This window comes from Cyclopterus lumpus, chromosome 3 (assembly GCF_009769545.1).
Source record: "Cyclopterus lumpus isolate fCycLum1 chromosome 3, fCycLum1.pri, whole genome shotgun sequence".
Classification (NCBI taxonomy): Eukaryota; Metazoa; Chordata; class Actinopteri; order Perciformes; family Cyclopteridae; genus Cyclopterus; species Cyclopterus lumpus.
Window position 1 is genome coordinate 27223300 of NC_046968.1, and position 20667 is coordinate 27243966.

A 20667-nucleotide genomic window follows, 5' to 3' on the forward strand; every position below is an offset into this window, starting at 1 on the left:
TAGCTAACGCCAACGGACGGTAACCAATTAGCGTCAACTGACTAACTAACTAACTAGATAAGTCGCTCGAGCTACTGTTAGCAGCTAACGTCAGTTGGTTACTGAGGCAACGTTAACTAACGTTACCTAGATGTGTCGCTCGAGCTACTGGTTAGCAGCTAACGTCAAACTAGCTAACGCCAACGGACGGTAACCAATTAGCGTCAACTGACTAGATAAGTCGCTCGAGCTACTATTAGTAGCTAGCTAGTTGGTTAGCTAGCTAGCTAACGTCAACTAACGGTAACCAACTAACTGGCGTTAGCTGCTAACAGTAGCTCGAGCGACTTATCTCGTAAAATAAATGCCTGTCAAATGTAAAAACAACAACCAACAACAACAACAACAGTGGTATCAGAAAGCAGTGGCCACATATGCATTAAATGTGTCTAAATAGCAGAGACGTAGAGCGAGAACAGCCCTACCTCCTACTCAAGTCAGGCCCGGGTGGGATGGGAACCCCTCCTGCGGTCAAAGAGATGTCCGTGCAGCCTCCTCTTCTCTCTGTACCATCGGCGTAACGTTGGAAATGTGTCGGTTGAAACGAGGTGGCGACTTCCTCTTAACGGGCTCGTTGCATAAATACGTTTCGATGATGCGGAAAAAAAAAAAGGTGTCAGAGTGTGTCCGCCTCTCTCTCCGCTCAGTCAGCCACAGACCTAGCCTTCACAACATCCTCCTCCTCATCATCATCGTCGCTCCGCAGGGAGTTCCGCATATCGAGACCTAACGGAAGCGAACAACAAGCCCGACGAAACCCACGTAAAGCGCTCTGTCCGCGGGGACGAAGCGTCGTGTGGCGGCGGCGGTGGTTCACTGAATGGTCCGTCTGGACAGTCGTGTTTTACGGGGTTTGGTCGCCTCGCAGGGCCGGGTGAAGCCCTTATTGGTGCCCTAAAAGAGCCACCCCCACAAACTATAATTAATAACTAAATTAATACAACTTTTTTCATACTACTATGTCCCCTTAATGTTATTTATATTACCACTAATATTGCACTTCTGGTTTGATGCTAAACTGCATCTTCCACTTGTATTTATAATGTGCAATGCCAATATGGTTTAATCTGTATAAATTTAAAAGTGGTACATTCATCTGGAAAAGGGACCATACAAATGTTTTCGTGATCCTAAAATACATCAACATTTCTCTCCCAATTCTTTCTATAGTAGCACAAAACCCTAAAATGGGAACTATGGTAATGTTTTGGTGAAGAAGAAAACAAACCTAACCCCAAATTAAATGCAGACTATGGGGACTAATATGTCTGTTTTTCCTCAATAATCCAGACAAACAGAAGCCTTTTTTGGGGCCCTGAGCTGTTGACAATATTTGGAGATAATTACTTTTTTTTTTTGCTAGCTACAGTTATACTAGTACTAGTTTTTGAGACACTGGTACACTCATTTTGTACAGCATCCACAAAAAATACATTATAATTCCAAATAATTATATTAAAATAGGGCCCCTATAACCCCAAATGTCATCTAGCGACATCACAATCTCAAATTAGCATATCAATTCTTAAATTATGGCCAAATAAAATAAGAAAGAAAGAAAAACAGAGTGGTGTCCCATTTAAATACCAAATAAATCTGTGTATCTGTGGCCAGTCACTGATGTAAAATGTCGAGATATTGCGATTCCAAACACATCAGCACTACAGCATCGCTTTAATTTATACTGTACATACAAAACAAGAAAAGGTCTTCATGAGTTACGAGTATTAAAATAGGTTTTTGCATTTCTATACATCAATGTTTTACAGTGTCACCCTTTGAAGACGGGAAGCAAATGAGATCTGAGACGACCGTTACAGTATATACAGAACAATTAACCTTTGATACCGACAGCTTTAACATGACATGTACACTCGAGAAAGAAAAAAAAAAGTGGTGTTTTTGCTTGTTTGATGACTGCGAGACCTGGGATTCAGACGGGGCTCGTTGGAAAATTCCCCCAAATACAGAACCTACTTTTTACATTTTAATGGTTAGAGATAAACTGCAAGCGGAAAAAAACCAAACGCATTTCATAAAAAAAAAAAAGTAGCATCTGAAAATTATGCACACCGATTATTCTGCTTCTTTGATATTGATTGACCCGTCAAAAAAGAAAAAACAACAAATACATCATTCAAGGGTTTGAGGGATTTAAGAATATCAATAAGAAATCATTTATTGAGCGTCAAGAAGAAGACAAAAAAAAGACATCTCTAAGCAAAAAAGTGTCTCGATACAAAACATGGTCAGAAAACGTCTTTTAGTCCGTCCAGACTGGGGAAACTATTCAGCATAATATTTTTAGATTACCAGTATCAAGTTTGACTTTCAATTTCCTCATGTTGCCCCTTAAAAAAATAAAATCCCTTCCAGTTGGGAAGCAGGAAGAAACCCCAAAAAAAAATCCTTTTGTAAAGCATTTTTGTTGTTGAGAAACAGGAAGTTTAACTGTTTCTGTGATCACTGTTATTAAAACAAAGAATGAGGAAGAGCAACACCCACTTGTTTGTGTTCAACCAACCAACCAACCAACAGGTGGCGCTCACCGCGTTTTGCCAGAGAACAGAGACTTTGATGCAGAACGGAAGGAGCAAGAATTAAAGAAAAGTCACAAATCTATATTTCATATATTGTTGCAAACCGCAACCAGGGCAGTTACTGCTGACTCGACAATTTATTCCCACGATCCGTTAAAGACGTTTAAAATGTCTGCTGTGGAAAAATGAAGGCAATAAAATATTGACCGCAAAAAAGGTAAATAAAAAAACAAAAATGATGTTTTAATAGAGACATTCTTGGATGGAGAGAGAGAGAGAGAGAGAGAGAGAGAGAGAGAGAGAGAGAGAGAGAGAGAGAGAGAGAGAGAGAGAGAGAAAGAGAAAGAGAGAGATTCAAAATGATCAAAACACACAATTAATTTGGATCAAATCAAAAACGAGGCCCGGCTGTGTAATTGAGAAGGACATCACTGGTAGCCCGTTGCTGGGGGAGTCGTGCTTATATTTATATTAAAAAATAAATTGTAGCTACAAAAAATAATAAAAATAATCCAGTACAACACTCAATTTTAAAGTTAAACTCGCGGTGTTCGGACACTTTAAAATGGTGAAGCAGCTCTAACGACCACACACACACACACGCACACGCACACACACACACACACACTCTGGTTTTCAAACCCTAAAAATAAAATAAAACTTTGCATTTCAAAGTTCACACCTGCGCAGGAGGGAAGCATCGGAAACACAGCACGAGCACAGACACCTCGTTCTCTGTAGCTATGAAGTTTATTAGAACTCAAAAGTGTCGCGTTTCCACTCGACGGTTCTCCGGCTCCACTTTATTAATAAGAGATTTTGGTACAATGCGGTTCTTTTCCTAAATCTGACCAGTTTTAAAAGCTGCTGTAGATGGAGAGAAGTTCCACCACCTGACATCCAGCGGTACATTCGCCCTCGGGCGTCATTCACACAGTAATATTATCAAAAATAAAAAGGCCGTCACATCCTCTACGTCCCGTTCGAGCTACATGAATGTCGCTTACACATTTCTCACACCGCTTAAAAACAACAACAAAACATCTAAAATATAAACTGCTTTGTAATTTAATGAATTAAAAAGTACATCCCGCATACAGGTAAATAGGTGAATTTGATTCCTTCTACTTTTGATTTATAAAAACGCATCTTTGTCCAGATGGTTCTCTCATTTATTTGGACGGAGGGTCACAAGAGACGGCAGCTCGACTTCCTGTTTAGTTTCTTTGAAATCTTTACATGGAATTTCGAAGACTCGTCAGTACCTCCAGCGCTGTGTAAAATAAAAGACTTAGCTTCCTCTTAATGAGTTGTACTTTGTTGTGCGTCAAGTATGCGATTGTACAATCTGTATGTGTGTGTGTGAGCTTTTTTTTTTTTCCTTGTGAAAATAAATATACAATTTACATGAAAGTCAATGGGCGTCTACGGATGACCAAAAAGGGCCCTTTTATGCACTCGGAAAGGAAACCAAAAGTCTTCTCCCGGGAACCAAAAGGAGGCCTACTTCACATTACGTTACCTGAGCGACGACACCGGCCGCTTGTGATTCCTGCACTTACTCCGACGGGGACTACTTGTTGCCTGATCACGACCCACAATGCCAACCGGTCGGCCTCCCACTATTAACCCGACGTCAATAAAGTGAACCGCACCGTGTGCGCGCGTCTGTGTGCTCAACTATTGCACGACTGCAAACAAACAAACAAAAAGAGATATCGCTATTTCAACTGAACGTGATCCCGACTAGCCGAGACCCACTCAGATTATAATTGTTAGACTGTGTGTGTATAGAACTGCACTAGAAATCAACAAATACCAAATCGAACAGAAAACTGGCTACGGAGTAATTGTTACGCTGGTATTTAATAATCCCCATAATCACGTCGGCAACTACAACAAAAACGTAAAGACAACAAAAAAAAAGGGCTCAAAGACAACCGAGTGTTCATGGGTCTTGTTCGCAGTCCGTTTGAGAGCAAAGGGGCGACGATGCTCTCCTCCTCTTCCTCTTCCTCTCCCCCGCCCACCCGCCCAAAAAAAAAAAATCAATCTCATTGCTATATCCGATCCGACCACACGGGGCAGAGAGGAGTCAGTGTTCCTGCTGGCCGCGGCTCCAAAAAGACGTCGCGGTGCGCCGTCACTCGTTGACGTCCCAGATTTCGGAGAGCAGCGGGGGAAGCTTCTTGTCCTGGAGGCGGAGGGCAAAGACCTGCTCCGAGTGGACGCTGCTGAGCGTACGGAGGCTCACCAGCTTCATCAGCATGCGGGGAAACATCAGGTGATCCTGAGGGGGGAAACCATGGAAACCATGTTGAATGAATAAACAATACTTCCAGCAGAGGAGACTTCCTGCCCTGCAGCTCTGTTTTCGGTGTAGTGTGCAAAAGTAACACTGCATTACAATAGATCCGTTTATCCAAAAAAAACTGGTAATGTCTTAACACTTCAAGCCCCGCCCCCTCCCCTTACGCAAGAGGGTCACGTAAACTCACATTGGGTCTCTTTATCATGATGTAGGAGCGCAGCGCGTCCACGTAGGGTTGCTGCAGCCGCTCCACCAGATCGTGGTCCTGCACGTTTGGCCGATCTGGACACAGTTTGAACACACACACACATACTTTATTACGTTTTGGGTCAAGCGGTGAACACAGCAGCCTCATTCTCACTTTGAGGAGTCACTGCATTGTAGTTTATGGACATTTAGGGAATTTCTGACCTGCAGAAAAGATGTTGATGGCGATGAGCAGAGCGTATTCCTCCTCGTCCAGATGCAGGTCGTTCATTCCTTTGGAGAACTCAAAGATGGGGTTGATGAACTCCAGCTGAAGCCCTGAGGAGGCGAGAGGGACATGAGGGGGGGGGGAAAGACACTTTAAAAAGAAGAACATGAGTTTCTTTTTCTAGATTAAACATATATTATGGTCAAAACTACACCTATATGTTGTATTTTATATCTGATGGTGGCTGCCTCTGCTCACACAGCAGGCAAGACAGGTGAAAAACAGGCAATCAAGTGATGCCAGGTTATCATATTCAAACAAACATCAGACTAAATGCACCTGCTTTGGCGAAATCCTCCTTGTTATAGCTGAAGTCCTTCAGGAACGTGATGCTATCTATAGTCGGGTTGTACCTCCGAGACGTCTCCAGCAGCATGATCTGAGGAAGACGAACATGGAATATTAATACACGGACTAAATGAGACAAAACGGATATGTAAATGGTCCCGGGTGGCGTGGACGAACCTCGATGGTGGACGTCTTCAGGAGAGCTATCTGGTCCTCCCTCGTGAGCTCCAGGAAACCAGGAAGCTGCTTGGCGAAGTCCACGATCTCCTGGACCGACATGATGGCGAGCTCGGTGAAGTGGGCGAAGCGCTGCTGACGCACTTCCCGGTTCTGGAGGTCCTGACTCTGTGGCCACGGCTGTTGGGAGTCACAACAAATAAATAAACAGGAGGCCCAAAACCTCAAAGTAAAAGATACTTTATCAATACGTCTGTTGGCCTTCTAGTCTGCTCCGTCCGAACCAATAAAAGAGTATTGATTAGGGAAGTAGCAGTCACACAGTAACAGCATTGTGTCTCAATAGCAGCTTTATTTTCCCTTTACACAAACAGCTTTAAAAAAAGCAGCTTGTCAGATCATTTTATTGAACACTGTAACAAGCGCAGAGACAATAGAGACCGGCACTAGTTCGGTGTTTTTATTAATTGCAGGCGGACGCGGTCTCCGTAGTGCGTTCCGCTGATCTGCTCCTGTGGACAGCAGCGTAGGTCCGGCGTTCTGCCGAATCCCAGCACCGCGCTCCTTTGTCCACCTGCACACTTATAATGGGAGCAATCATCATTAGACCCAGGTGAGGCCAGTTAGGCCTCCACCTGGTACCGTTCCCTGAGCGTACTCCCCCCACTCCCCTCTGCAGCTGAGCCTAACCACACCCAGCCACCACAAACACGAACCCGCCTTGAAACACACTCGTCCTGTTTTTTTTTGGGCCGCGTCGTTGCCGTTCATAATCACATCTACACAACTTAACCGTTTATGATTAAATTAAATTAGAGTTAAAAGCCAGTTATCTGCCAGTTATCTGCCAGTTATGCCGATTCGGCAACTTTCATGCTACATTTAGCAACTTTTAGAGCTGAAGCTACGAGCCGATCTGGTTAGACAAGAGTTAGCAACACTGGGCGTTCCCGTCAGATGATATTTAAAATCCAGCGTGCTCTTGCTAGTTTCTCAAGATTACCAACTCTAGAAAAGATATTGGCAGACTTAATGAATGTCAAGTCGACCGCGGATGATCCAACTCGTCGACTTTCAGGCTGCAACCTTCATTTTGGAGGTTTCCCCACCCCATGTTTGACGTCTTTGGCCACGTCAGACGTTCACTCACGGTGACTTTGGGCCGGTCCAGGAACGACCTCTTGTTGCACTGCTTCTGCATGGCCACCAGCTTCTCGATCATGTCCTGCTGCTGCGGGTCCAGCGAGGCCATCTCCTGCGGCGGCGTGGGCGTGACCACGGCGGACGCGCGGGACGACTCGTCCTCGTGCTGCTTCTTCATCTTCTTCAGCCGGATTTGTTCCTCGGAGAGCACGCCTGCGGGGTCAAAAAAAGAAAAGAGTAAAATGAGGAAGACGGCGCTCAGCTCAACCTCATCCGGATGTCGACTTAAATATTCTCCGTCTTTGGCTTATTTTTTCCGGACACTCACACTGCTCCAGCATGCCCGCCTCCCGACACTTGCGCAGGCGGCACTGCTGGCACTTGCGCCGCATGTACATGTCCATCTCGCAGCGGCCATTGTTCTTGCAGTTGTACTGGGCGCTTTTGATGACGCTGCGGCGGAAGAAGCCCTTGCAGCCCTCGCAGCTCAGCACGTTGTAGTGGAAACCGGAGGCCTTGTCGCCGCACACGCTGCACACCTCGTTGCCCAGCATCTTGGGGGCGGGGCCCTTCTTCCTCTTCACCGGCTGACCATCTAGACGCGTTAAGAGAAATGTTGCGTAATGACAGATTGACACATTCAAATAAGCCATTTAGTTTCTCAATTAAAATAAATAGCGTTCCAGAGTTCATAGTATCCAAATTATTTCATGAAACTTGAGCTACAAATGTATTCGACTCTCTCCGACAATCTGATTCTAATCTACTTAAAGAAAAAAGGTGCGTCGGATAAAATCTTTAACTGATTGATTAAAACGATGTTAAATTAATGTATACGTCTAATAAAGATTCTTTGAAAAGAGATTTAAAAAGAAATGTAATTAAATGGAAAATGACGTGTAGCGTTACAAAAAAATAAAATATATATGGGCAAGTCATGTCTGAGATTAAGAGACAAAAAAGGTAAATAATACCGGTTCTTCTGGTCTGTGGAAGTTACAATTACACTCTGGCAGAAACACACCAGAGCCTGAAGATATCAAATGTGCTGAAAAACACACGCCAATAAAATGTTCTGCTCACCATTCAAACCAATATTTAGGACTCAAATGTCTCCTCAAGTTTTCACTTTCAGAACGATGACACACCCAGAGATGTCCAGCTGTCCTTAAATTATGATTATTGGTGGCGACTACCGGTTTTTTTTCCAGATATGAAACTGGAAACTCCCACCAAAAAAAAGGATGTGCGCTATTTTAGTTGACCCTCCACACCCCATAAACGCAGTTTCGGGGCGTTTTTTTTTCTCTTTCCCCTGCTCCCATCACATTTTTTTTCCTCTCTCCGTGGCCTTGATTTTCACTGCGTCGCTATGGAAACGGTGGAGTGTGAGAACTCAAACATGTCTTTTGTGTTGCGTGACACAGTTTAATTTCTTTGCAAATTCATTTGACAAAAATTGGAAAGCGCTGGAATCTATAGAACATTTTGGTAAGAGTCTACACGCGTTGCCAACGTTGGAAAAGACATGGCGGCTCCATGCGTTATGTATATACAGCTACTCACATTTTTTGCAAATATTACTGAATGTTTGTCACGTGACTTCAAACGGTTTATTCGGATCATTTATGTAGAATTAAAAAAGGTTATTGATGAAAATATCAAATTTTTTAAATTCAGTTTGGCTTGCTTTTTCTGATGGAAGCGTTTGTCAAACGTGATGCGTTCAAGGACTGTCGTAAAAGATGAAACTCTGACGAAAATGACGTGTTTTTTGTTTTGTTTTGGGTGATCGCCTGAAGAAAAACATGCTTTTCAATCCGGCCGGCGGGTTAAAGGGGTTCAGCGGGTTAACATATACGCTGTGGTTATTCAGTTTATTAAATATTCCACATATAACGTCGGTCGTGGAGCCGTTCTCTCACCTGCAGACGGATCCGGCTTGATGTCGCTCGGCTCCACCAGCAGGGGGCTCCTTCTTCTCATGTCGGCCGGCGGCAGGCCGTTGTGGGAGGGGGCGGGGAGGTCATCTGGCTGGGAGAGGTCAGCCAGCGACAGCAGGCCTTCGTGCTTCATTGCGGTGCTTCCGCCGCGCTCCTCAACCATGCAGTCCAGCTGCAGCTCAGAGGCCCCGACAAACACCTTCCTCTCATCTGACGGAGGACAGAAAACACAACAAACAAACTCAAACAAACAAACGCAGAAACAAACCGCCGGCCGCCTCGTCTTTAACGAGAGAGGAAGCTGGTACACATAATGTAGTACTCACGGGATGAAAAGTACATCGATGTACCTCGAAGATGCAGTACAGTAGTTAGTACAATATGTACCTCAGAGATTAGTACAGTAAAAAGTATTATATGTACCTCTGAGACGTAGTACAGTATAAAGTACATAATGTACCTCTGAGATGGACAGTATAAAGTACAATATGTACCTCTGAGATGTAGTACAGTATAAAGTATATATGTACCTCTGAGATGTAGTACAGTATAAAGTATATATGTACCTCTGAGACGTAGTACAGTATAAAGTACATAATGTACCTCTGAGATGTAGTACAGTATAAAGTATATATGTACCTCTGAGACGTAGTACAGTATAAAGTACATAATGTACCTCTGAGATGGACAGTATAAAGTACATAATGTACCTCTGAGATGGACAGTATAAAGTACATAATGTACCTCTGAGATGGACAGTATAAAGTATTATATGTACCTCTGAGACGTAGTACAGTATAAAGTACATAATGTACCTCTGAGATGGACAGTATAAAGTACAATATGTACCTTTTACCTGACATCTCAGAGGTACATATTGTACTAACTACTGTACTACATCTTAGAAGTACAATATCTACCTCTAAGATGGAGTACAGTAGTTATAGAAACAAAAAAAACCTTAAATAGGGAAAAAAGGGAAGAATATCTTCAAACATGTGGATTTAGAAAACCGGTGCATAGTGTTGATTGTATTTTAAATATTTGATATGGACAACATAATAGATGAAAGAAGAAAAAAGACCAGGTTGTAATGCCTTCGCTAGAAATCGGGGTACGTGAAGGCACTCCAGGGGGTACGTGAAATATAATATATATATATATATATATATATATATATATATATATATATATATATATATTTAAAATTAGCATAAATAGAAAATAAATTTAAGAATTATTTTTTAATAAATATAAGTTCATAAACAGAATTGAATATATTCGATGTATGATAAAGAGTGTTACATATTCTTTTCGACACACAAAATGCTTTGCGCTGGTTAGGGGGTACTTCAGGGTACTACAGAAAGGTTGAGAACCAGAGCTCTGGAGCGTACAACAGGAAAAGAACCAAGCGTGACTGAGCGGACTCAACACATCTGGTTCGACCTCATACTGGACTTACCATGACCAACATCTGGGATATCAGTCACAGACAGCGTGGACATCTTCTGCACAGCAGCTTGTCATTACGAAAATCAACGTGCACCTGCGCGACACACAAAAAAATATATAAAATGAAACACTCGTACTCGGTCACGAGTCCAGAACCGAACCGCCGCGTGCTTAGATCACTTCAGTGGGCGGAAGATCCCTGTGACGCCGGCTTGAAACGCACCACGATCACAGGACATGAAAATGAGTGAGAACGACCGACTGGCTGCAAAAGCAGAAATGGAAGTGTGTCATGTGCAACGTACGGGGGCATTTCAGACAGACAGACAGACAGACAGACAGACAGACAGACAGACAGACAGACAGACAGACAGACAACTGCCAGTTTATCGTGTCACGTCAACTGAAAACAGGTGTTCAGATTCCAATTTTGGGCAGAAGTTGGAGATGCTTTTGAACGATGTTACGTTAAATTTCGGAGTGTTTCTCACACGCATACGTTTGCGAAATACCCGACAAATTAAAAAGGTGATGCATTGGTATAAATATCCTACACTATTACCATAAAACAGTGCTGCTCATGAATTTGAAACACAGGTATAATAAAAGTAATGAAAGTTAAAGTATTGGATCAAAAAGTTGCCGATGAGTTTACTCGGGTCAGACACCAACAACAACAACAACAACAACAACAAACAACGTGAATGAAGGTCGAGCTCAACACTAGACAGATAAAAGGAAATAAAATAACTGATTACATAGAACTGTCTCTATTACCTGCAATAAAAACTAAACTCATAAATAAGCCATGATTGAGGTGACACCTAAAAACAACAATAAAGTGCTTGTCCAAGATAAAAGCTTTCACACATGTAATAAAACTATGTTCATCAATGCACCCATATATATTAGTATATGATTGTGTATATTCATATATTAAATATTGGAATTATAATTTGTTGCTGAATAAAAAAAAATGTTGGTTTAAACTTGGAACGCAATTTCTTATTTTTATCCAAGTTTCTGGCATAAGATTTAGTATTTGTTTTACAAAGTGAGGAACACGTCCAGCCCAATGTTGCCTTCCACAGGGAGGCAAACAGCTTATTGATTAAAACACTGGTATCGGATCGATGCTCTTATTGGCCAATACCAAAAGGCATCAGGATTAAAAAAGGAGGCAAATCAGTGCATCGCTAACCGTGTTCGTCTTTTAAAACAACAAGTCTGTTTTACGAGCCTCGTTGCCCTGGAAACCATACAAACTAGGAACAACATGTTGATACCGAGCCTCATTAAAGCTCAAAACGAATGTGCTGACCTCTGAAGCGGATGTCTTATTCACCGTCCGTCCATCCCGCCCAGGAGAGTCCACGACCTGCGCCTGTCGATGCACCCCGGCGCTGACGGAGGGACTTGCTTCCCCCCCCCCCCGGAGGAGGATGCCAAAAAAAAAAAAAAAAAAACCTGTGACTTATCGGGCGGAAGAGCAACGGCTCGATATCTTGAAGACAGTGAGCCGGGGAAGAGGACGAGTCCCTTTCTGCAAAAGCCCAATGGGAGGGGAAAACAGAGAGGGGAGGGAGAGGGAACACAAGAGGTTACTATTGGTCATTTGCGGTGCTCTTAATTCCCCACAGGGCTGTGGTGCGCCACACTTTCTTTCCCCCCCCTTTGAACATTTTAGCAGCCCATTTTACTCAAACAGCCTCCTCGGGATGACCCCCCCATCTTCGCTCCGGTCGCTTCAAAAATTAAATCCCAGAATCCATTCGGAGCCCTCTTTTACGTAATAAAACGATATATAACATTCAGCTAGACATTGAGAAAACCACAAATCCATACGTCAAATGTCATGTCGGCATAGCGAGTTAAGTCCAAGCGAGCTCTGCAGTCCGTCTTACAGACACAACGGGTCGTATTGGACCAATTGAAGCGGTTTCTACTCTGACGTCATCCTCACGCTGATCTCTCTGCACAAGTCCAATGTCCCCCCTCTGCATCTTATCAGCCAGTCACCTTTGTCCATGAGCGTGTTTTCCTGTAGAGCTGCAAATGAAACGAACCAACCGGATCAATAAAGCACTGAATGACAGCGAAAGTGTCTTTTTTTTTTTTTTGTCCTTCTTCTTGTTCTGTACAGTAGACGGTTCTACTCTCACAGTACGTTACAGAAAACAGGTTTAGTCATGATAATCTTTTACAGTCAATATTACGGGTTTTTTTTTTTTTTAGCATCGAGCCAAACCTTAAGTTTGGCTCAATCGCTTTTTAGAATCCAACTACATTTATGTGCCACCACCGTATCTTGCTGCCGTATCTTGCTGACGCCCCCCCAAAAAAATAGATAACGTATCGCACAAGAAAAAAAAGGTAAATATGATGACGGATTTCAGATTATTTAGCAACCATGGCTGAAACGATTACTCAATTCACAGCAAATGAATTGGCACAAGTTAGACAACCAATTACACGATTAGTCATTTTAAAAAAAAAATGGTTTTAGCTCCCCGAATGAGAAGGCTTGAAGGTTTTCTAAACCCAAGTCTTCTAGGAGTTTTCACCAATCACCTTTGAGTTTTGGGACTCCGGATCTAAATAAATAAGCAACTTTAACATGTTGACGCTGAGATATCACACAGGCCATTCCCCCCCCCCCCCCCCAATTTCCTGACCAAAAAAACCCAAGAAACTATCCTGCAGTTCTACCGACACTTTGCCGAGTCCATCGTCCAAAAAGCCCGAATAAATTGCAGCAATGTCAGCGGCCACGTTGACAGGTTGCAGTTCATAAACACCGAAAATAATAATAATTTTTAAAAAAACCACAAGCATCAGTGTGACTGACGTCCCTTTTCAATTGTCCTCAAAAAAGGGGGCCACGGGATGTCACAAGAGTGGACTCCCTTACTCAGCGACAACTTGGGCGTGAAAGCAAAGAGTCGGTGCTTTCAGGAGTCACAGGGTTCTGGGAACGAGTCAAAGGTTCCCACACAAACAGTGATGGAGGAGGAAGAAGAAGTGGACTCGTTCTTCAGGGCCCACCCAGATGATTTCACTTCTCCTGACTGGACACTCCGGTTTAATGCTGGGGGGGGGGGGGGGGGGGGGGGGGGGGGGGAGCTCTGCTGGGGAAGTAACCGCACAACTAAATAAATACATTTAAAAAATGTCACGTGGGTAAGTTACACCCCCAAGTAGAGAGGACTACTTTAGACAACAACAAAAAACGCGGATGTGGACATGTTAAAACGCGGCCGTGACAGGCCAAACGACCGTTTATTGCGTAATCGCGTTGCGTTTAAAAACAACCATAAGCGACATGTCGCAACTTGGCAAGTTTCGCATCGCCGATGTTCGCCTCTCGTTTAGGCCACAGACTCGGTGCTACCGTTAGCCGACCCGACAGTTAACCGACGAAAACGACCGTTCAAACGCACCGTGAACGTTGGCTCGCTCGGCCCCTCCTTCAACCGACCCCGTACAGGTGGCGGTTGAACGTGGAGATTAGCTTCAAAGTCAAATCCCGAAACGAGGCCAATAATATCGGTCGCTTTTAAAAACACCTCCGCAACTCGACAGCAAACACCCTTTTAAAACAGGCTCAACTCACCGAGCTAACGTCACATAACGGCTTCACGGCGAAACACGGTTAAACAAGAGGAAGGGGGGGGAATCGGTTCACTTTTACCGGAGACTTGGCGAGTTTGCAACCGGCCCTGCTTGTTAGTCGGGGGGGACGCTGCTCCGTCCGTTTTCGGCTGTTGACAGCGGCTCTGACCGGAGAGCTAGCATGTTAGCTCGCGAGCCAAACCAGCGTAGTTATGTCATGTGATTCGGCGGCTCCGAAGAAAGCGGCGCGCGCAGCAGGAAGCGGATTACAATATTCAGAGGGTTAAGAGGCCCAGTGTTTGGTCTCGCAGGCAGCTGGCAGTGGAGGAATTAACTTTATTATACTTAAGTGCAATTTTGAGGTACCTGTACTACTACTACTACTACTACTACTACTACTGGACTATTGTTTTTTATTTCATGGTACTTTATACTTCTACTCCTCTTTATATTGGAGGCTTCGTGTTTCAGACAGCTTTTAAAACAAAAGATTTAAGCTTTTCACCTATCTATATATATATATATAAGTAATTCAAATCAACTTCTGCAACATGTAAGTGATGTACACAATAATTGATTGAAATGATATATATATTATTCTGAAATGGGCCACTTTACATAATTAGTACTGTTACTTTTTCTACTTTAAGTAACTTTTATGCAAGTATAATTCTACTATAACATAAAGGTCTAGTGTGTAGGCTGGAGTGTGTAAAAGTACCAGCAAACTGCCCCAATCAAGTGGTAATGTTCATGTATAAGTAAAAGAAAATGTAGGTAATATGATCTGACAAAAAATTACAAAAAACAAAACAAGACACAAAAGATAAATGCTGTTGGGTCCGTGTTGACCTCCAACTAAAAGTACTCCAATGGTTACATACTGTTACCAGGCCCCAGGTTCAATGTGTGTCAGTTGTGGGGATTTATTTAAGAATGTTCCCCATATGAGCACAATATATACTAAAATAATACAGGCTAAATGTTGACATGGGACACTCTTCACAGAGAAGGAATTATAGTACTATTATAGAGCTCCTTACAGGTCTGACTCGGGGGAAAAGTCCCGGAGTAGCACTATGGTGAGTTTAAATAGGATCACATTTTTATAAAAGTCTATTTGCTGAGATTTAGCTGTTGAATGTAACGCCTGAATAACTTCTTTTTTAAATGTTTGTATACATCTATCCAAAACCCAGTGCCGAACATTGGAAATCTGCTGTGGGACTCAATTAAGGGGAACACATTAAAACTCCCTATTTGATCTGTGAGACACATCTATCTGACAAATGATGGAGCAAATACACACACATTGGTATCATCAAATTATACATGTAAATGCAGCAATGCCCCTTATGGAACCGTTAAAATACAATAAATAATAATAATGTATCCTTTATTGATCCCAAAGTGTGTTACCTATGATATTATCATCAAAATGCACTCAAAAAAAGTAATATTTCTAATAAAAGAATGGTCCCTTCCATTATTCTTACATATTATATTATTGGATTATTATCATCTGTACATCTGATGTATCAAACATATAAATTATCTAATGTTTTGCATGTAGGACCTGGAATAAAAAGCTCAGTTCCTCACAGCCGCACCTCTATATCTTCAGCCGCCGCTAGAGGGCAGACGCTTCCTGTACAGCACCGGAAGTTGAAGCGGATCTACTTCCTTTTTCTTTCTTTTTTTAAATGAAAGGAGGAAGAAGTTGGAGAAGAAAAAAAAAAACAATAACAAGCCGCCTGCAGTCTGTTCATTTTTTCCTGCATTGTTGTTTTAAAATAAATAAATAAACCGCTAGGTGACCGACGCCATGCCCGTCATCTGCGCGGCGATAGGCTGCAACAACAAGTTCATCAAAGGGTCGGAAATCCGATTTTACAGGTACGTTTTCACCGGTTCAACGGGAGGAACCAACCGGTTTACAACCGTGAGCTTCACGTAAAAAGTACAAGGGAGAAACCGATCTTATTTACTCTGTGTTTACGTTTACTTTAAGATACGGAATCTCCTCTTTAAGGCAACGTTAAAACAAGTCGCCCCTCGGTTGTTTAACTTGAAGCACGTGCGTAGAAGCTAGTCCTGGTAAGGTTCCTATAATATATATATATATATATATATATATATATATACGGTATTACCGTCTATTACTACACAATACCACGTCGTGCAATTAATTACCTCTTTTATATATATATATGTGTGTGTGTGTATATATATATATATATATATATATATATATATATATATATTTGCATAGGAATATTATAACTAAACGTTGCATTCAGGCTCAATTTAGCCAAAAAGATGAAAAACGATGTGCTTCAGAAAAACACACAGGAAGACCAGAACACACACATATATATATATATATATATATATATATATATATATATATATATATATATATATATATATATGTATATGTATGTGTGTTTATATATATATATATTTATATGTATGTATACACACATGTTTATACATATATATACATACATATATATATATATATATATATATATATATATATATATATATGTATAAACGTGTGTGTGTATATACTTGTTTGAATATACTCTTAATTGGTTTGTTTATTGTAAAATTTTCATATTTTCTATTTTTAAATGATGTGCACTGTGTTTACTGTCACGCACTAATCACCAAGCCACATTCCTTGTAAACGCAGCGTCCGTATATATATGATAAAACGCGGTTCCCGCGGCCGTCTCTTGACGCAGCGTTCATGATGTAATATCTATCGTCTTCTTTGGCGGACGGTTTCCCGTCGGGCTGTTTCGCCGCCATGTTGACGGGTGACGTGGATTTGAAGTCCCGCCTCCCCGCCGCCCGGTTAGAAACCCGCCTCCACCTCTTCTCGTCTGTGCACCAGGTTCCCGCTCAGCAAGCCTCAACTCGCCGGCAAATGGGTGAACAGCCTGGGGATGAAGGACTTCGTCCCGACCGCCAACACCTGCCTCTGCTCGGAGCACTTCCGGGCCGACTGCTTCAGGGACTACAACGGCAAACAGTTTCTGAGGGAGGACGCGGTGCCCACCATATTCAACCAGGGGCAGGATTCATCCAAGGTGTGACATGAACGGCTCCTTTTTCTAACAGCTGGTTGGGTTCTCAAGTGACTCCGATATCTGAACGTTCCCCAGATTGAACTCCGTAAAAGAGGCGTGATACCGAAGGAGGCGGTCGCCGTGAGTCCAATCGGAACACAGGCGGACAAAGACCGAGCGAGAGAGGCCGTCAACCTGCGCAGAGAAAAAAGAGGAGGGATGAGGGTGAGTTTTACCTTTTTTTTACAGTATCGGGACGAGTTGTTTTCTGCCTTGCGTTACATACAAATGTTTTTTCATTCTCTGAACCCCAAAAAACACGCCACGGGGGGGTCGAAAAAGCATGTTTTCTTTTAAACAATCGCCAAAACTGCACGTTCATTGCAGCCAGAAGCTGTGAAAACTCGTGCTCATTCGATTAATTGTCATATTTCTGTCTTTCCGAGGGTCCTTGAGAGAGAGAAAGCAGCCGAAACTAAGCTTAATATTGTGATATTTTCACACAAAGAGAGGAAAGGAGAGATGAGAGGAGAGGAAAGGAGAGAGGAGAGAGGAAAGGAGAGAGAGAGAGGAAAGGAGAGAGAGGAGAGAGAGAGGAGAGAGGAGGAGAGAGGAGAGGAGAGGAAAGGAGAAGAGAGAGGAGAGGAAAGGAGAGAGGAGAGGCTGTAAGCAGAGGTTGTACAAATGTGAATAGCTCAATATACGTCGCACATAGACTTGTGTGTGTGTGTATATATATATATATATATATATATATATATATATATATATATATATATATATTATAACATGGGTATATTATTTTTGATATAAGAGTAAAATATAAATGTATAGATGCAGTGATTATTAGGTGGAGCCTAATTTGTAATAATTTAATAGGCACATATAAAACATTTCATTGCCAGAGGCATCACTGGAGTCAGTCACACACACCAGCATCCACTGGTTGAACTGGATCATTAAATGTCTCGCCGGCATTAAAACACAATCTGCATTTTAATTGTGTTCTTCTTCTACGATAAAAAAACGCAGAAACTATTGTTTTGGGATAATTTGCGTTGGTTCTAAAAATGTACTTTTCGTTTGTTCTGTCACAGGGTGGACGAGGAGGCCGCGGAGGAAAACAACCGACCGACAGGTGTGTGTGTGTGTGTGTGTGTGTGTGTGTGTGTGTGTGTGTGTGTGTGTGTGTGTGTGTGTGTGTGTGTGTGTGTGTGTGTGTGTGTGTGTGTGTGTGTGTGTGTGTGTGTGTGTGTGTGTGTGTGTGTGTGTGTGTGTGTGTGTGTGTGTGTGTGTGTGTGTGTGTGTGTGTGTGTGTGTGTGTGTGTGTCTTCGTTCTAACTCTACTGAATTGTACGATAGAAGCATTCCTTCTCTGCTATTCAGTGAATGCGTGTCCTTGATTATTGAGCACAAGTGGTGAATGTGCTTCTTCTTCTTCTTCTTTGTAAACGTGGCCGACGCTCGACTTTCTTTTGAAAAACGCAGAAAAAGAAAAGTCGTTCACGTCCCTTTCTTTCTGACGCGGGGAGACGTTTTTTCAGCTCGTGTACGAGGTGGAAGAATGGAGTCGCCGAAGGTCGGCGGCGACCAATTTAAAAATCCACAGTTGCGTCCGCTTCTAAAATGCAGCCGCGCGTTTGATTCTCAGCGTGAGTTTTTTTTTTTGCCGTTTTGCGGCTTCGACGCACCGAGAATGAACTCAGACGGCAGAAAGAAGTCAAACAGAAACATTAAAACCACTTGTTTATTTTTTTTAATACACAGCTTCTACTCTCTTGTCTCCTAAAGAGTGTCAATCTTGAATGAATTGCGTAAGCAGCAGCAGGTAATGATTGACTTCTACGTTGTAAAAACTCCTCTGGCCCTTCCTGCTTGTCTGTTCAGTACCACATCCGGCCTCAGGGGGCGCAGTAGAGAAGACGTCGAGTTAGACTGTATAGTCGGACCTCCGTCGTCTCCCAAGGAAATGAGTGTGTGTCCTACTTTCTGAGTAGTGAGAGTTAACGGAGGTGTGTTTGGTCTTGTGCCCCCCCCCCCCCCCCCCCCCCTCCCCCTCCCCCTGCAGACCGGCCCCGGGGGCCAAGAGCCGAGTGTACGACAACAAGGGCCGCCTGCTCTCCAACAACAAGGACATGTGCGACTGCCTGGACGTGGACTGCATGGGCTGCTTCTACCCGTGCCTCGAGTGCGGCTCGCGCAAGTGCGGCGTGGAGTGCCGCTGCGACAGGAAGTGGCTCTACGAGCAGGTGGAGGTGGAGGGCGGAGAGATCATCCGGAACAAGTTTGCCGTTTAGGGGGGGCGGGGGCGGGGGCGGGGCTTCTCTTTCAGCTACCATTTTAAAAACTGTGATTTTTACTACCTGTGGTAGAAAACGATGTCAGTGTTCTGCTGAATGTAAATAAATGTTTCTCTTTCCTTTTTTTAAAAAAAGTTTGGGGGGTATTTTTTTATTATTATTATTTATTTTTTTCCAGGTAAAACATGTTGCAGAACATCTGTCTCCATTTACCAGTCTATATGCTATTTTATTCATATTATATTATCATAAGAGGGTGATTCACTCGCCGAGTCCCTGAATTGTTTTGTGTTCTTTAATTGTTTTCTTTTCTACTTTTTAATTATCACCAGAAGATTTTTTATTTCTTTTTTTATTTGAATAATTATGAAATCTGGACCCCGAAAGAGGTTCACAAAACTATGTAATCTGTAGTTCTGTTGCTTTACTCATGTGACATTTATGAATTAGGAAAGGAGGCATATGTTCAATGTATCATTTCGTTTAAAACAATAACTGAAAAATTCATTAAATCCTCAATGTTTTTTTTAAACATATTTGTAGCGTTCAAGCTTCGATATCAATACAACACATCTGCACATGTGACTTGTGGAGTAAATACGAATTTTATTTATTTAGTTTAAAACTAGAATCGCACTTGAACGTCTCTCCCAAATGTCCTCACTTCATCATCTGATCCTTTTTTTTGGAAAATTGTCACAATTAGCATACGAATTCTCCAGTACCACGGCCGACCACATGGGGGCGCAGCAGGGAACGTTAATAGACGGCTACCATCTTCATCCAAGAAAAGGAAAATGGCTTTAGGAACGCATTGTTCTGCTTGTGAGGGATCGCCAGTTAAAGTACACTTGGATGAGGGCGGTCCTTCAGGCCCCTGATTGGTTAACGAGATTAATTAGATCTAAATGCAGTGTACCCTTCATCCCATTATGTGTGTCATAATAAAGCACCACCTTTTAATAAAGACCTTAATTAAAGGGACGGTACGGTCATCCTTTTTAAAAGAATAATTCATTTCTACTTCCATCGGGTCATTATCTTTTGCCCGTTTATCACAGACTGGACACACAGGAGGACCTTACTCCCTCACATACACACACACACACACACACACACACACACACACACACACTGGCCGAAGGCAGTAGACACAGCGGTTCATCACGTAATGTCTCGTTCATACACACCCTTCTGTCCTTGAGCTCAGCTGTAGGTCAAGTGTCATGCAGACTTAACATTATTAATAAACCATTTTTATGGTCCATTTAGAGATGAATAGAACATAATGCAGGGTATATTTTTGG

At 42.6% G+C, this 20667-nt stretch overlaps 3 protein-coding genes across 14 annotated transcripts in view; 1 reads left to right on the forward strand and 2 right to left on the reverse strand.

The window, feature by feature from the left end:
• The window catches only part of madd (MAP-kinase activating death domain), a 46921-nt gene extending 46068 nt beyond the window's left edge, over nt 1–853 (reverse strand). For 3 of the 6 annotated variants that reach the window (XM_034558280.1, XM_034558289.1, XM_034558270.1), the window contains exon 1: nt 465–853. The gene's annotated coding sequence lies outside the window, so the exon portion shown is untranslated. The remainder of the gene's footprint in view (nt 1–464) is intronic. The other 3 variants (XM_034558313.1, XM_034558296.1, XM_034558304.1) reach the window with 1 other exon arrangement.
• Nucleotides 854–1696: 843 nt separating this feature from the next.
• nr1h3 (nuclear receptor subfamily 1, group H, member 3) lies at nt 1697–14236 on the reverse strand. 7 transcript variants are annotated; one of them, XM_034556887.1, is made up of 12 exons: nt 14063–14235; nt 12391–12420; nt 11693–11914; nt 10382–10465; nt 8899–9126; nt 7302–7568; nt 6981–7186; nt 5831–6010; nt 5645–5744; nt 5302–5415; nt 5078–5172; nt 1697–4869 (listed from the first exon to the last, which is right to left on the reverse strand). In XM_034556887.1, exons 4-12 carry the CDS (start codon nt 10422–10424, stop codon nt 4723–4725), a joined length of 1380 nt encoding a protein of 459 aa, XP_034412778.1. In that variant the 5' UTR covers nt 10425–10465; nt 11693–11914; nt 12391–12420; nt 14063–14235; the 3' UTR covers nt 1697–4722. The 7 variants fall into 7 exon arrangements, with proteins under 7 accessions (XP_034412778.1, XP_034412770.1, XP_034412761.1 ...); XM_034556879.1 differs by having other exon boundaries at nt 12217–12420; XM_034556870.1 differs by having other exon boundaries at nt 13985–14235.
• Nucleotides 14237–14599: 363 nt separating this feature from the next.
• Nucleotides 14600–20344, forward strand: arl14ep (ADP-ribosylation factor-like 14 effector protein). Its single transcript, XM_034556911.1, has 5 exons — nt 14600–15879; nt 16886–17081; nt 17157–17285; nt 18158–18198; nt 19129–20344. The coding sequence occupies exons 1-5, from the start codon at nt 15809–15811 to the stop codon at nt 19355–19357; spliced, it is 666 nt and encodes a 221-aa protein (XP_034412802.1). The 5' UTR covers nt 14600–15808; the 3' UTR covers nt 19358–20344.
• The last annotated feature ends 323 nt before the right edge of the window (nt 20345–20667 follow it).

Bases quoted from the DNA above. Each gene is read 5' to 3' on its own strand.
- nr1h3 (XM_034556843.1), bottom strand. From the start codon at position 10,424: ATGTCCACGCTGTCTGTGACTGATATCCCAGATGTTGGTCATG. The intron at 6,011-6,980 runs GTGAGTGAACGT...GACTCCCAACAG, and splicing joins TGGACCGGCCCAAAGTCACC to CCGTGGCCACAGAGTCAGGA. The intron at 5,416-5,644 runs GTGCATTTAGTC...TCGCCTCCTCAG, and splicing joins GGAGGATTTCGCCAAAGCAG to GGCTTCAGCTGGAGTTCATC.
- arl14ep (XM_034556911.1), top strand. From the start codon at position 15,809: ATGCCCGTCATCTGCGCGGCGATAGGCTGCAACAACAAGTTCATCAAA. The intron at 15,880-16,885 runs GTACGTTTTCAC...TCTGTGCACCAG, and splicing joins TCGGAAATCCGATTTTACAG to GTTCCCGCTCAGCAAGCCTC. The intron at 17,286-18,157 runs GTGAGTTTTACC...GTTCTGTCACAG, and splicing joins AAAAAAGAGGAGGGATGAGG to GGTGGACGAGGAGGCCGCGG.